The sequence below is a fragment of the Leishmania braziliensis genome, chromosome 25 (genome assembly GCF_000002845.2).
Source record: "Leishmania braziliensis MHOM/BR/75/M2904 complete genome, chromosome 25".
NCBI classification, from domain to species: domain Eukaryota; phylum Euglenozoa; class Kinetoplastea; order Trypanosomatida; family Trypanosomatidae; genus Leishmania; species Leishmania braziliensis.
This window is the reverse complement of record NC_009317.2, coordinates 169,665-182,321: the sequence shown is the minus strand read 5'-3', so window position 1 is coordinate 182,321 and position 12,657 is coordinate 169,665. Positions and strand designations below refer to the sequence as shown.

The 12,657-nt window shown below is 57.5% G+C and overlaps 2 protein-coding genes across 2 annotated transcripts; both read left to right on the top strand.

Annotated features, from left to right (window-relative positions):
- Positions 1-2,677: 2,677 nt before the first annotated feature.
- Positions 2,678-7,849, top strand: LBRM_25_0510 (myosin heavy chain kinase c-like protein; the record flags this gene model as incomplete). Its single annotated transcript, XM_001565506.1, has 1 exon — positions 2,678-7,849. One exon carries the CDS (start codon positions 2,678-2,680, stop codon positions 7,847-7,849), a length of 5,172 nt encoding a protein of 1,723 aa, XP_001565556.1.
- Positions 7,850-10,392: 2,543 nt separating this feature from the next.
- Positions 10,393-12,084, top strand: LBRM_25_0500 (putative epsin; the record flags this gene model as incomplete). Its single annotated transcript, XM_001565505.1, has 1 exon — positions 10,393-12,084. The coding sequence occupies one exon, from the start codon at positions 10,393-10,395 to the stop codon at positions 12,082-12,084; it is 1,692 nt and encodes a 563-aa protein (XP_001565555.1).
- Between the last annotated feature and the right edge of the window lie 573 nt (positions 12,085-12,657).

Below are 12,657 nucleotides of genomic sequence, written 5' to 3'. Positions count from 1 at the left end.
ACGACTCGATAAGTGAAGATCGATGGCCAGCATTCGAGTCATCAGATCACTATATTACAACGGAGTTCTTCACTGTGGCTACTGCAGAGACTTCTTGCATTCATTAGCTGACTTGTGAAATTCCTCTGTCCTTTGTCGGTTCCCCATCTTTTCCTTTTGTTGTTGACCGTGAGCGCACCTCTGCCTTCTCATTGCCTCCCCGCCTCCCCGTGTGTGCCTCATCCGGACATCTACGCAGACAGACACACCCGCACCCACCCACACCCACCCACACCCACCCACACCCACCCACACCCACCCACACCCACCCACACCCACCCACACCCACCCACACCCACACCCACCCACACCCACACCCACCCACACCCACCCACACCCACCCACACCCACCCACACCCACCCACACCCACCCACACCCACCCACACCCACCCACACATGCAGACACACGAGCGCGCAAAAGATACGAACACGCGCCTAGTCCAGCAGTAGGACGAAGGGAGTAACGGGAGATTTTGTGTGTTATTTTCGTGTTTTCGTCAAACGCTACGTGCTGCAGCGAGCAGTGAAAAGAGAGACGACATCGAAGCGGAAGCGTAAACCCCCCAAACAAAGCAGCGAAATATCAGAGACGCACCCACGCAAGTTCATATCTTCAAAAGCCCCCCTCCCCCCACACACACGCCTAAAACTCAGACTCAGGCATATACAACACGATAAAAGTATACGAGTAACCACAACGACAGCCTATTGTATATAGCTATCTCCTACGAACTATACCTTGTTTTTCGATATATATGTGTGTGTATATATATGTCATTGTTCATGTGAAACAGCCCGTGGACCCGTCATATTCCCCCACCACGGGCTGCTCACCCACGGCACACCTCTTTTTTTCTTTTCATAGCTTTTGTTTCTTGCTCTCTGCTTCTCTCTAAGTCATCATTCGCTCATACTCCATCTCGCATTCGCTCTTTCTTTACCGTTTTGCGGTTAGTGGTGTACTGCGCACATCTTTTCTCCCCCTTTCTCTGCTGCTCTCTCTCTATCTTGGTGTACTCTATTCCTGTGCTGTTGCTGCGTTCTGCTCGGGCTAGACCCCTACACTCTCCCCTCCACCCACCCACACACACACACACACACACACACACACACGCTCCCCCTCTTCTAGCACCGTCGTCATTTTTTCCCGAGCGGCTCTCTTGTGAGTGGCACAGCCGAGCATAGGATCAACAGCGCAGACAAAAAGGTTGGACAAGTTGTACCGAGTAGAGGTTGTGTGTGTGTGTGCCCCTCTCTTTGTATTTCTGAGCGACTTGTCTTTCGGCTACCCAACTTAACATTGCGGGTTGCAAACCTAAGCAGCAGGAGCGACAACTCCGTCTTCTCTGTGCTTTCCTTGTTGGTTTCGTTTCTGTTGTTGTCTTCTGCTCTTCATTTTCGCTACATCCTACCCTCTCCGCCTGTCGCAGCTACTTCTCTTGTGTGTCGCATCTCGCTTTGCACGCCTTACTCAGCTTCTTTGTTTATTCCCCCCTCCGTTCTCTTTCTCTCTTCCCCTTTTCCCCTCGTTTAGTTTCACGTCTTTGTCGATGTTCACCAGCCATTGCTCACTCCCTCTCCGCTGTCTCTGTTCTCCTTTTGTGTGCGTGCGTGTGTGCTTTCAAGCTACCCCACCATTATTGTTTGATATAACGAACTCGTTACATTGATGCACTGACGCCAGTCCGTGTGCTTTTCTCTTGTTGTTGTTTGGGCATGCGTTGATCTGATTCCTTTCTGGCTCTCTTCTCTCTTCTCACGGGCTCCCGTTCTCCTTCACCTCACTACCACCACCTCGTGGGTGTGTGTGTGTGTTCTTTCTCTGGCCCTATCTCTTTCCGCTTCTGCCCTTGCACTTTTTGGATCTGTTGTTTTCCCTCTATTTTATTTTACCTAATCAACAAAAGAGTCGTGCAGAATTCTGCATACCTTTTTTTTATTTTCTTTTCCATCTTTGGTTAAGTACGTGCTTACCTTCTACTTGTCTCTCGTGGCTGTGTTCTGGGGGAGGGAGGGACGCTTGCGCTCTCCTTCTCCCTCTCTTCGTGTGTACAGTTGCACGTTTGCCTCTCTGTGTTATATAGGCAATTCAGGCCTTTTTTTCTTCTTTTCGACCTTTTGCTTCGCTCGCCTTACACACACGGACCCACGCATACGGTATACACACCATCTTTCCTTTATTTATTTATTTATTTTTTCGTGCGCGCGCGTGTGGGTGTATGTATTTCCCTCTTTACCTCGCGACTCCTGTATTGGCTTTCTTTTACTCTGTTCTCTCTCCCTCACTCTCTCCCTCTCACTCCCCCTCTCACTCGTTGACTTTTGCCTTTCTCCTTTTGCTTGTTTGGAGCACTTAAAAGAAAAAAAAGAAAAAAAAAACACACACACACGCGCATCACTTGCCTCCTGGCGTCTCTTTGCTTTCGTTTTCTGCCCTCCTTCTTCACGCTTTGTGGCGTTCCCCCCTCCCCTCCCCTCCCCCCTCCCCGGTCCCTCCATTTCTCAGGCTACACTCGGGCGCCCGTTGATCTCTCAAGGCATACAGGGCAGGAAAGTGTGCTCCTAAACACACGCTTTCCTCAGCATCTATACTGCGGGAGACCGTTGCTGACGTTTTCTTGGTCCCGGCTATTTTCTATGATGCGGCCGGACATGGCGGATTTCACGAGCAGCCTTCAGAGTGTTTCTTCCTCCACGCTGACTACCCCACAAAACGCCAAAGTCGGCTTGCCGCGTCGTATGGACTTGTCTCCGCAGTCACTGCATGAGGAGGTGGAGTCCCTCCGCAGCAGCATGGGCTTCACAGCCGACTCTGGTGGGCCGTCGCCGCCTCTGCCTAGCCAGCAGCTACCCACAGACCAACCGCGGCAGCACAAGAGCGATAAGAGTCACCATACCAGCCGTGAGAACAGTCCCCGCTCCCCCAACGGGTCCTGTAGCGGGGGTGCACTACTTTCTCAGTCAAGCTTACCGTTGCTGCCGCTGTTGGCCAGTGTGATGGGTTCGCACACAGAGTTTTTAACTCAATTCGCCGTCCCTTCCTCCCAAACGATAAATGGGAAGGAGCATGACCAAGGCATGAGTTTCTCTTCCGCCGACGCCGCTCCATCTCCGGCACTAAACACTCTCTCGTCGCGTTTGTTGCCTGCCCTAGAAAGTGTAAGCCCTAGTGGGGTGATAGCTGAGCCACTAGTCGCATCCTCGGCGGGCAAGGACTTGTCAAGCCCCGCCCTGCGCGGCGGCTTTCTGCCTGAAAGCATTTCTCGCGTGGAGTCATCGGTGTCGTCCCTGTCACACAGCGCAGTCCGGCTGCACCGCGGCAGAGCGCGCGGTAGTCGTTCGGGCGACTGCAACGAGGGCCCCAGTGGCATGGACGGCAACAGGAACGATGATTCGACGTCGCTGCTTCCGCTGCCACTCATTGCACAGTCGCTGACGAGCGCCTCCTCAAGTTTGCGGGGCCGCCAGCTTACCCCAGCTCTGCAGGAGCTGGGGACTTCGAATGCCCCAACTGTTTTACCGATGCTGTCCTGCTCCTCCTCACAGACCTCGATGCACCACGGAGACGAGGATCCCTGCCTTGCGCTCGCCCTGACGATTGTGGCCGATGCGTCGACAGCTGTTGGACAGCCATCGCGGTCACCGCATCCGGTGTTCCTCCCCACGAGCATGCATAAGTGTGGTGACGCCATTCCCATCGAGCCATCCAGCTCCTTCAGCTTGCCGCAGTCCTCGCGCCGTGCACCTGTCGTGGACAGGGGTTGCGATGACGATTCGGAGACGGGGGCGGACCTTCCAACCCACCTCAAGTCTAACGACCGCGGCGGCGGCACCGGCATCTTTCCTAGACCCCCGGTGTTGCTCACGGTGGAGGCGGCGCTGTTGACGCTGACAGACGATCTGATCGAGCCATGGCCCTTGCAAAATTCAACCACAATGGAGGCGGCGATGTGCGGAAGCAACCCTGCCTCTCCGAGTGCAAAACGCGCGGTTATCACACCCATCGCGGACGCCGGCTCCAGCCGCTTTGACACGTCCTTTCCCGAGAGCGTCGAGTACGCGCCTGAGATAACGTGGCTGCCGACTGGTGAGCGTTTCAGCGACCCCAAACACGGAAGTGCACAAAGCCTCGACCACGACAACTGCTCTACCGCCGCCCGCGGAGCGACATGCCAGCGGCGACCCAGCGACTCCATCGAGAACGACGACGCCGTGCACCCTAAGCGAGCAAAGTGCCGCCGGAAGAAGGGGCGGAAGGAGGGCAAGGCCAAGCGGCAAAAGAACGGCGAGACAGCGGCGGAGGGTGAGAACGGGGTGGTCGGTGAGGCGCTGAAGACGGTTGCGGTCGGGCACAAGTCGGACAGCGGTCTTGCCCGCAAGCGTGAGCGCAAGCGACAGCTGAAGCACGAGAAGATGAAGGCGATGTCGTCGGAGGAGCGGCGGCAGTACAAGGCGGAGCATCAGCGCCGGCGTGCTGCGAAGAAGGCAATGCGTTCCTTTGCAGCTGCGGACTCGTCACACATTGAGCGCAGCGATCACGCTGACATGAGCGGCAGCAGGCAGTGCCACAGCAGCGCCCCCTCTTTCTCTTCGCTTCCTAAAGTCCTGCCCACGGTGAGTATTGTTGAGCAGCATCTCCCACTATCTTCCTCACCGGAGCTGCCTCAGCCTTCGATATTTGTTACCGCTGCGGCTGCAGTTCCTGATGCCACATCGACAAACCCGCACGCACGGCAGTCATCACCGGAGTCGCAAGTCGAGCAGAGTCTCCCAAGCCTGTCCGGCAGGACCTCTTTGGAGGATCTTGGCGCGACACTTTCACCGCATGTCCTCGCTAGCACGTGCAGCGCGTCAACCAAAACGCCGGGTGACCGAGGCAGCGCCTTGCTGAATACGCTTCAAGTGCGGCGGTGCACGAGCGCCTCTGGTGACGGCGTTCCCGTCATGCTTGGCATGGCGCTCCCAGCGAAGGGGGTATCAGGTACTCCGGCGCCGTTTCGTCGCCGCTTTTTCAGTGACAACACCGACATGACGCAGGAGCATGGCTGCAAGAACAGCTTTCTCTACCTAACCAGCAGCACTCCCGCTAAGGTGCTCGGGCAAGAGGGGCAGCTACAGGTCCGCGACGCAGGCGCCGAGGGCTGCGGCCTGGAGTGCGATGCTGCACTCGAGACGGATGACGACGACGCGAATAGCTACGCTCACAATGAGAAGGGTGGCCCACTGTGTAAGCAACTGATGAACGGCAGCAGCGGTGCCATCGATGTGGGTCCTGAGCGCGCTTCGATGCCCAGCAGGAGTGCGCTGAGTCCAGCCCCACACCCTCCTGCAGCCGCGGCGGGATCCGGCACGGCTGCCATTCTGGAGCTGAAGCAAGGACACGAAGTGCGGCCACGGCATCTGTTGCACTCGCCAGCGGCTGGTACCTCACTCCCTGCCGTGCTTGCTTCCGTGGTCAACGTCAATGGTAATGTTGCTTCGGTCGCTGTAAGCGAGTTCATGTCGGTGACTGCGTCTGCTTCCGGACAGGGCACTCATCATCGTCAGGTGCCGAGCGTGGCTCTGCGATCCGACACGGAGGCAAGCCAATCCATGGGGCCATATCAGAACCAATCACATGGGGGAGATTCGCTGACAGACGCCGCAAAGAATGAGACAGTTGCCGTGTCCGTGTCCTCCATGTTGTGCAGCTCCTTGTCCAATCGATCTCGCACCAAGGATGAGGAGAAGGCAGCGGCCGAGCCGGCAGCAAGGGGTGATGTTGGTAATGAGAGTTGTATCGCCGGGAGAAGAACTCTAGCATCGGTGGTAGCAGCATCAGTAGAACTGGCGGCGGCGCGGAAGGCCAGGCGGAGCCCGTTCTCGTCGTGCTCCTCCTTTCGGAGTCGCAGCAGCGATGACGAGAGCGCCGAAAGCAGCACTGAGTGCAGCTACAGCAGCAGCGGTAGCCTGGTGCCGGAGGTGCTGCCGCTGGTGGAGGGCTGCAACGGGCCGCCCCCTGCGGCTGCCTTTTCCGATCTCAAGTATCGTTACTTGTGTGTGCCGCAACTCCACAGCTGCGCCGAGCCGGCCATCATCCACGAGTGGAACCTCACTGAGGGCTGTTGGGGCAGAGTGGAGACGAGTGTGGTGCTCAGCACGCAGCCCTTCTCGCAGGGATACATGCGTGCTTCCTACTACATGATCGACATGCGTCGACTCAACTGCCTCTTGGTGGCGAAGCGGTACTTGAAGTCGAACGTGAAGGACGACCAGTACTTTGACGATGTCTCAATGCACAGCATTGCGGGCCACTGGGCACGCGTCTTCAACACAATGAACCCACCGAAGAGGGTCCGCTTCGTTCCTGCGGCTGTCCTGATGCTGCCAAAGCGCAACCCGCCGCTGATACTGGCTATGGAGCCGCAGCTGACCGGCAAGTTTGTGAAGTACAATAACAACTTCGGCTACGTGCGGCGAAGAGCGCGATGGACGCCTCAGGCCTTCTCTCACTTCACGTACCACGCCAGCGAGCATGAGCTTATGGTGGTGGACATCCAAGGTGTTGACGACTACTACACCGACCCACAGATTCTCTCCCCAGACGGTGAGGGGTATGGCCGCGGAAATCTCGGCAAAGAGGGCATCCACCGTTTCCTTGAGAGTCATAAGTGCAACGGGGTGTGTCGTGCTGTCGGCCTGCCACCGCTACATCGGAACTCCAAGGGTGTCATCACACCTCTGGCGTCGTCGGGAAGTGGCCGTAGCAGCGCCGGGCCAGGCACGCCGGCGGGAAAGGATTGGCCAAGTACAGCGGCGACTTCTTCGTCTGGGTTGAAGGAGGAGCGACTCCCCCCGAAGGCCTTCATGCTCGCACGCCGCGCCTCCTCGGGGAACACGCCAGGCCACGGGCACAACGGTGTGTCGCTCAGTTCGCGGCAGCTGAACGAGGTCACCGTGAGGTTGTCGCCAGCGCCGCCACCGCGGCAGACACTGCACTCAGGCAGCGGGTTGTCGTCTCTGTCACCAGTGGTAGCGATGCCGTCTCCACTGACCCCTGGCGCCTTGCCACCCCGTGTGGGGCCGGTGCACAACTATGGTGTCAAGTACGTGCGGTGCCCGCGGCAGGCGCTTATCCTGCCGCAGAGCCAGTACTTCGTCTCCACTGCTGCAGGTGGGCTGATGTCGGTGCCGCAGCAAGGCAGCGGTGCGCCAAACGGGTACAGCAACGGCGGCTCGTTGTCGGCGCTTCAAGGCTATTCGACAATAGGTGAGCAGAGCAGCGGCAATGTGGGCGGATCGCCAGCCAACGGAAGCGCTGGCACGCCTAAAGGCATGGCTTGTATTGGCGGCCATGGCGGTGCGAGTCCCTCTCCACAAGGCTCGGTGATGATGGCGGTGCCACTGCTGCGTCCGCCGGCGGGCGGGCGGCTCGGATACGCCGGATGCCAGCCTAACACCAACCCGGAAGGACTCTACCTCTTGGCGGCGCAGAAGAGCGGCGAGAACGTCGGCACGTCGCACCAGACGCCGCACCAGACGCCGCACCTGCGGCCCAACGCCACCACCAGTATGAGCGGCGACGTGCCCAGTTTCTACCCGCACCCACCTGTGATCAGCGCTGTCGGTACCCCTACCAGAAAGTGCATCTCGCACCAGAACTCTTCCATGGCAGTGGCGTCGACGATCCAATCCACCGAAGATATGCTCATGACAAATAGGGCCGGGTCACAGCGCCACTCCTTCAGTCGCCGGCCAGTCTTCTCGGCTGTCGAGGAGATGGTGACGAGTAAGTCCAAGTCTCGCTACCAGCATCATTCACACTATTAGCACTGAAGTGAGAGTGTGCCGGTGTGTGCGCTTTCGCTCCCAGTGGCACAGCACATGGCGTTTGCTGCCGCATACGATATCGATGCCGTGTTTTTTCCCCCACTTGTGTGTATGTGTGTGCGAGCTCTCTTTTTTTTCTTTGTGGCTATTGACTGCCTCCTTCTGACGAGGAAGGTGAAGACGATACGTTGGTGTACTCCTCTCTCTGTATATATTATATGTGTCTGTCTGTGTTCGCGCGCGCAGTTGACGGTGACTCCTCACGTACGTATCTTCTCCATCTTCCTGTGTTGTTTCTTTGCGTGTTCGATCTTTATAGCGTCGCCCTTATCTCTGTCTTTCAGTCGAATCCGCCGCCCCCCTCCCCCCTTCACTTTCCCCTCTGTGCATCGCCGATGCTCACCCCCCCCCCCTCCGCCCCCCTCTCTCTTCTAGAGAGAGCGAGACATTCAGGTATATGAGAACGTGAACACACACGCACACATAAAGTGCACCCATGAGCCGGCGCCATGTGCATATCTCTGACGCAACGTTGGCGAAGCCATTCGGCACCCTGCCTTTTCACCCCTCCTTTTCCCTCTCCCTGTTCTCCTCACTGATGTTGATTGGGTGGGCGTATACCGCCTCCCCTCAACTTCCTCGACTTCTTCGTTCCTCTTCTTGTTTCGCGCGCGCTCTCTCTCTCTGTGTCTGCCGTTCACCTTCTTTGCCCCCCCCCCCCCTTCTCTCTCTCCATCTTTTTTTTTGATGTTTGTTTTGGTGTTCGTGTAGGCGTGTATCAAATCCCTTCTCGAGTCCGTCTCGTGCACACGCACACACGTGCGTCAGCCCATCTACCCCCCCCCACCCCCACACACACACACACGCACACACACCAATACGCCTTTTTTTCTGCGTCTGGGTCGGTCGTGTCTTTTTTTGTTGAACTGTGTAACGGCATTCTTTGCCCGCCACTGACAGCGGTGGTGCTGTGTTTTCCGATATTCAGCCCCACGAGGTCGAGGGCTCACTCTCAGCCTGCAGCGCGGCAACCCCCCAAAAAACAATAAAAAACGGCGATAGGGACGGCCTGAGCAACACTGGAAGCTCCGCTGTTGGCCGCACCGGTGCTCCCCTTGCGCCGTGGAGCTAAAGTAGTGGCTCAGCTGGATAGGAAGCGCGGGAAAGAAGATGGCATATGCATGGCAGCGCTGATACGCGAATGGGGAGGAACGCTGAAGAATGGAATGAGGACACATGTAGCCATGTGCTTGACTCCCTCCTTTCTTATCTGCTATCCCCGCCACTTCTCTGTTTCCATGTGTCCTACGTGTCCGTACGACTTACTTCCCCCACACCCTAATGCCACACTACCTCGCCCCTTTCTTCGTGCTGCCTCTCTCCTCTTGCCTTTGCCCCCCCCCCCTTTCACTCTTTTCCATAAAACGCGCCATCGCATATACAAAGCTGCGTAAACTTCACACTCTGCTCTACCCTTCTCTTTTTCTTCTGTGCACTCTGTTTCGTTATCTACTTTCCTTGCTTTCCCACTCTTGTATCTTCGACGAAGCTGTTCACCGACCTCGCCCCCTCCCCTCCCTATCCCCCTCACTCTGGAGCGCTTCTCTGCACCTCTGTCTACCTCTTTGTTTTAGAGAGTCCCACTTTCAACGCGCGCGCGCTCTTCCACAGACGGGCAGAGGCTTTTTTGTTGCTGTTGTGGTTGTGGTTGCGGCTGATTTTCCTCCCTCTTTTCTCTGCTTGTGTGCCAGTGCAGTTGGGCGATCATCAGTTTCTTGTACGCACTCTCTGTCTCTCTCTCTTCTTGTACCGCTGCAGCTCCTCTTCCCTACTCAAAGCCCTCCATTTACACCCCCCCTCCCTCCCTCTCTCTTTCCCTGCCGCACTTTATTGTTGCTCTTCTTATGCTCTCCCGCTGTCTTGTTACCGCTCATCACGCCTTGCCAACCCCCCTCCGCTGCCGAGCGCTCACGTGCCTGTGCGCGTGTCTGCTTACCACACACGCACACACCCACACACACGCATATCCCTCAACATTCACAAAGCGGTGAGAGGGAAAGGAAAGGGCTTTTACCCAGGACAAGGCCAGTGCTCTAAAAGACCGCGAAACGAAGGCGAAGAACGAACCCACACGCCGACGCAGTCTCAGAGAGTGAGGCCCACAGGCGTCTACAGAGGTTTATCTTCTCTTTATGGAAGTATAGAGGTGAAATAAGCCTCCTCCTATCTGCAACAGCTTGATCGAGACGGTACATTTTTTTGTGTCTTCGCTGTCTTTCTCTCTCGTTCTCTGTGCGTGTGTGCGTGTGCTTGTGCGTCGGAAGCGCATCTGCATCGCGTGGGCTCTCGCCGAACAGGACGCCTCTCCCTTTTAAGCGGGTTGAACTAACTACTCGTCTTAGCTATCCAGAGCACATTATTTATACAGGCAGCTGCATTCTCCCTTCTTCCATTTCTTACCCACATCCACACACGCATCTCCGCGCGGACATCCGCAGGGTCGAGGTTTACCATCACTGCCGCTTAAACAGGGAACTGAGAGGATGAACTTCACACAGCAGCTGTGGTCTGTGAAGGAGTGGGGCCGGGTGATGGCCAGCAGAAGCGAGTACGTCACACTTGTGCACGAGGCGACCAACGATGAAAAGTGGGGGCCAACGGGTCCGCAGATGGATGCTGTGTGCAACGCTTACACCCGCGGCAGCTCCGAGATCCTGAACGAGCTGCGCAACCGTCTCAACAACCGTAACAAATCGTGGCGGCCTTGCTACAAGTCACTGCTTGTGATTGACTACCTCGCCCGAAACGTTGATGGGCGTTACCTGCCGGAGATCTGCGCCTTGGTGCCCCTCATGCGCTCCATCTCCACTAGTTTCTACTACACCAATCCTAAGGGTGTTGATCACGGCGTGTCGGTGCGGGAGCGGGCGAAGAAGCTCGCGGACCTGCTCAGTGATGGCCTGCAGCTGCGTGAGGAGCGCGCTGTAGCGGCGAATACAAGAGAGAAGCTCTCCCGCAACGCCCATGATTGCGGCGGCCCGAACATCGACCCCTACGATGGCGCGTACAGCGGTGGGTATCGCGAAAACAACGAGCGTGACAATTACGGTGGCTACGGCAACGCCCCCCGCCAGGCCTATGACTCGTACCGCCCCTCCCCCCCTCCCGCCCCGGTGCTGGCCCGCCCGCTCAGTAAGGAGGAGCAGGAGCGGTGCGACATGGGGTTGGCGCTGCGCATGCAGCGTGATGAGGAGCGGCGCAGCGGGATTTCGGCCGCGCAGCTGGAGGTAATGTACGCAAACAGGGCTCGCCAGAACAAACACGAGGCAGAGCCCCACAGGGTGACCGTGGAGGAAGACGACGAGAGACTTGCCAGGCGACTCCAGCATGAAGAGGAGGAGCGGGCGCGGTCCCAGGGCCTATCACTGCCGACGCTCAACTCGAGCAAGCCATCCACCACGCCAGTAAGGCCCCCCTCGCCCAAGGTGATTCCTTCCGCGGAGCTGGAGAAACCCAGTCAGCCTGAGGCGAAAGTGCTGGACGATCTCTTCACTCCTCCCCCCGTCGCCCCACCCGCTGCCCCTGCCCCTGCCCCTGCCCCTGTTGCGCCTGCGGACCCCTTCGATGCCTTCCTCAACGCCAGCCTGGTATCTGCACCACCGCAGCAGAGCCCGTTGGTTCCTCAACAGCAGCAGGTCCTCCCTCAGCAGAATGCATGGGGGCACCCCCAGGCACCCAGTGGCGCTTGGGGTGCACCACAGCCGCAGCAGCCGCAGCAGCAGCCGCCGCAGCAGCCGCCGCAGCAGCCGCCGCAGCAGCCCAGCCTGTGGGGACAATTTTCCAGCGCTCCACCAAGCAATTCATGGGCGCAACCTCAGCCGCAGCAGTCGAACTCATGGGGCCAATTTCAGCAGGGTCTCTCACAGCAGCAGCCCATGGGCAATAGCAGTAGCGCTAGCACGTGGGGTCAACCTACTACATTGCAGACACGGGACCCGTGGGGCCAGTCGCAGGAGTCACCGCTGCCGCCGCAGTCAAGCTCATGGGGCCAATTTCAGCAGCAGCCTCAGTTGGGTAGTTGGAACCAGGTATCTGCACCAGCGCAGCAGCTGCCCGACTTGTCGAACCGGCCACAGGAAGCTACCACGACGACGACTCATAACACCACCAACAACGCGGGTAACTTGGATATGTGGGGGGCGTTGGACCAGTTCGCCAACCAACGCCACAAATGAGAGAGAGAGCAACGCATCTCGAGTGTGCTTTCGGTTCCCTATCACTCTGGCGTTTACTGTCACACACACCGACCCACCAACCCATATATGTATATATATATATATATATGTGTGTGTGTGTGTGTGCTTGTGTGTGTGTGTGGGTGTGTATGCTGCTCTTCATGATGAGCTCTTGGTGCCTGTTGTTGCCTATTCCCACTATTGCGTCTTTCTGTCCTTCTCTGCCGATACGTGTGTGTGCAGCGCCGCTTTCCCCCCTCTTCCCCCAATTATTTCGGTGCTCACCGTGGGCCATCTGAGATACAGCGCGGCTTTCTCTGTGCGTATTTCCGAAAAGGGTCATGGGAGCTGAAGAAAAAGGATGAAGGAAAACACGCAGGACGCACGGGTATGTGGGTGGTTGATTGGGTGTGGAAAGAGCGGGGCCAGGGACGAGTGTGCGCCAAGTGAAAGGCTCGCAAAGGGATACCGAATGCCCACGCGACGTGTCTCCAGATGAACGCCACTCACATGCTCGTCGTCGTAATCCACAGCGGTGGTTATAGCCTGGGCTGCAGTCTGAACGCTTCTTTT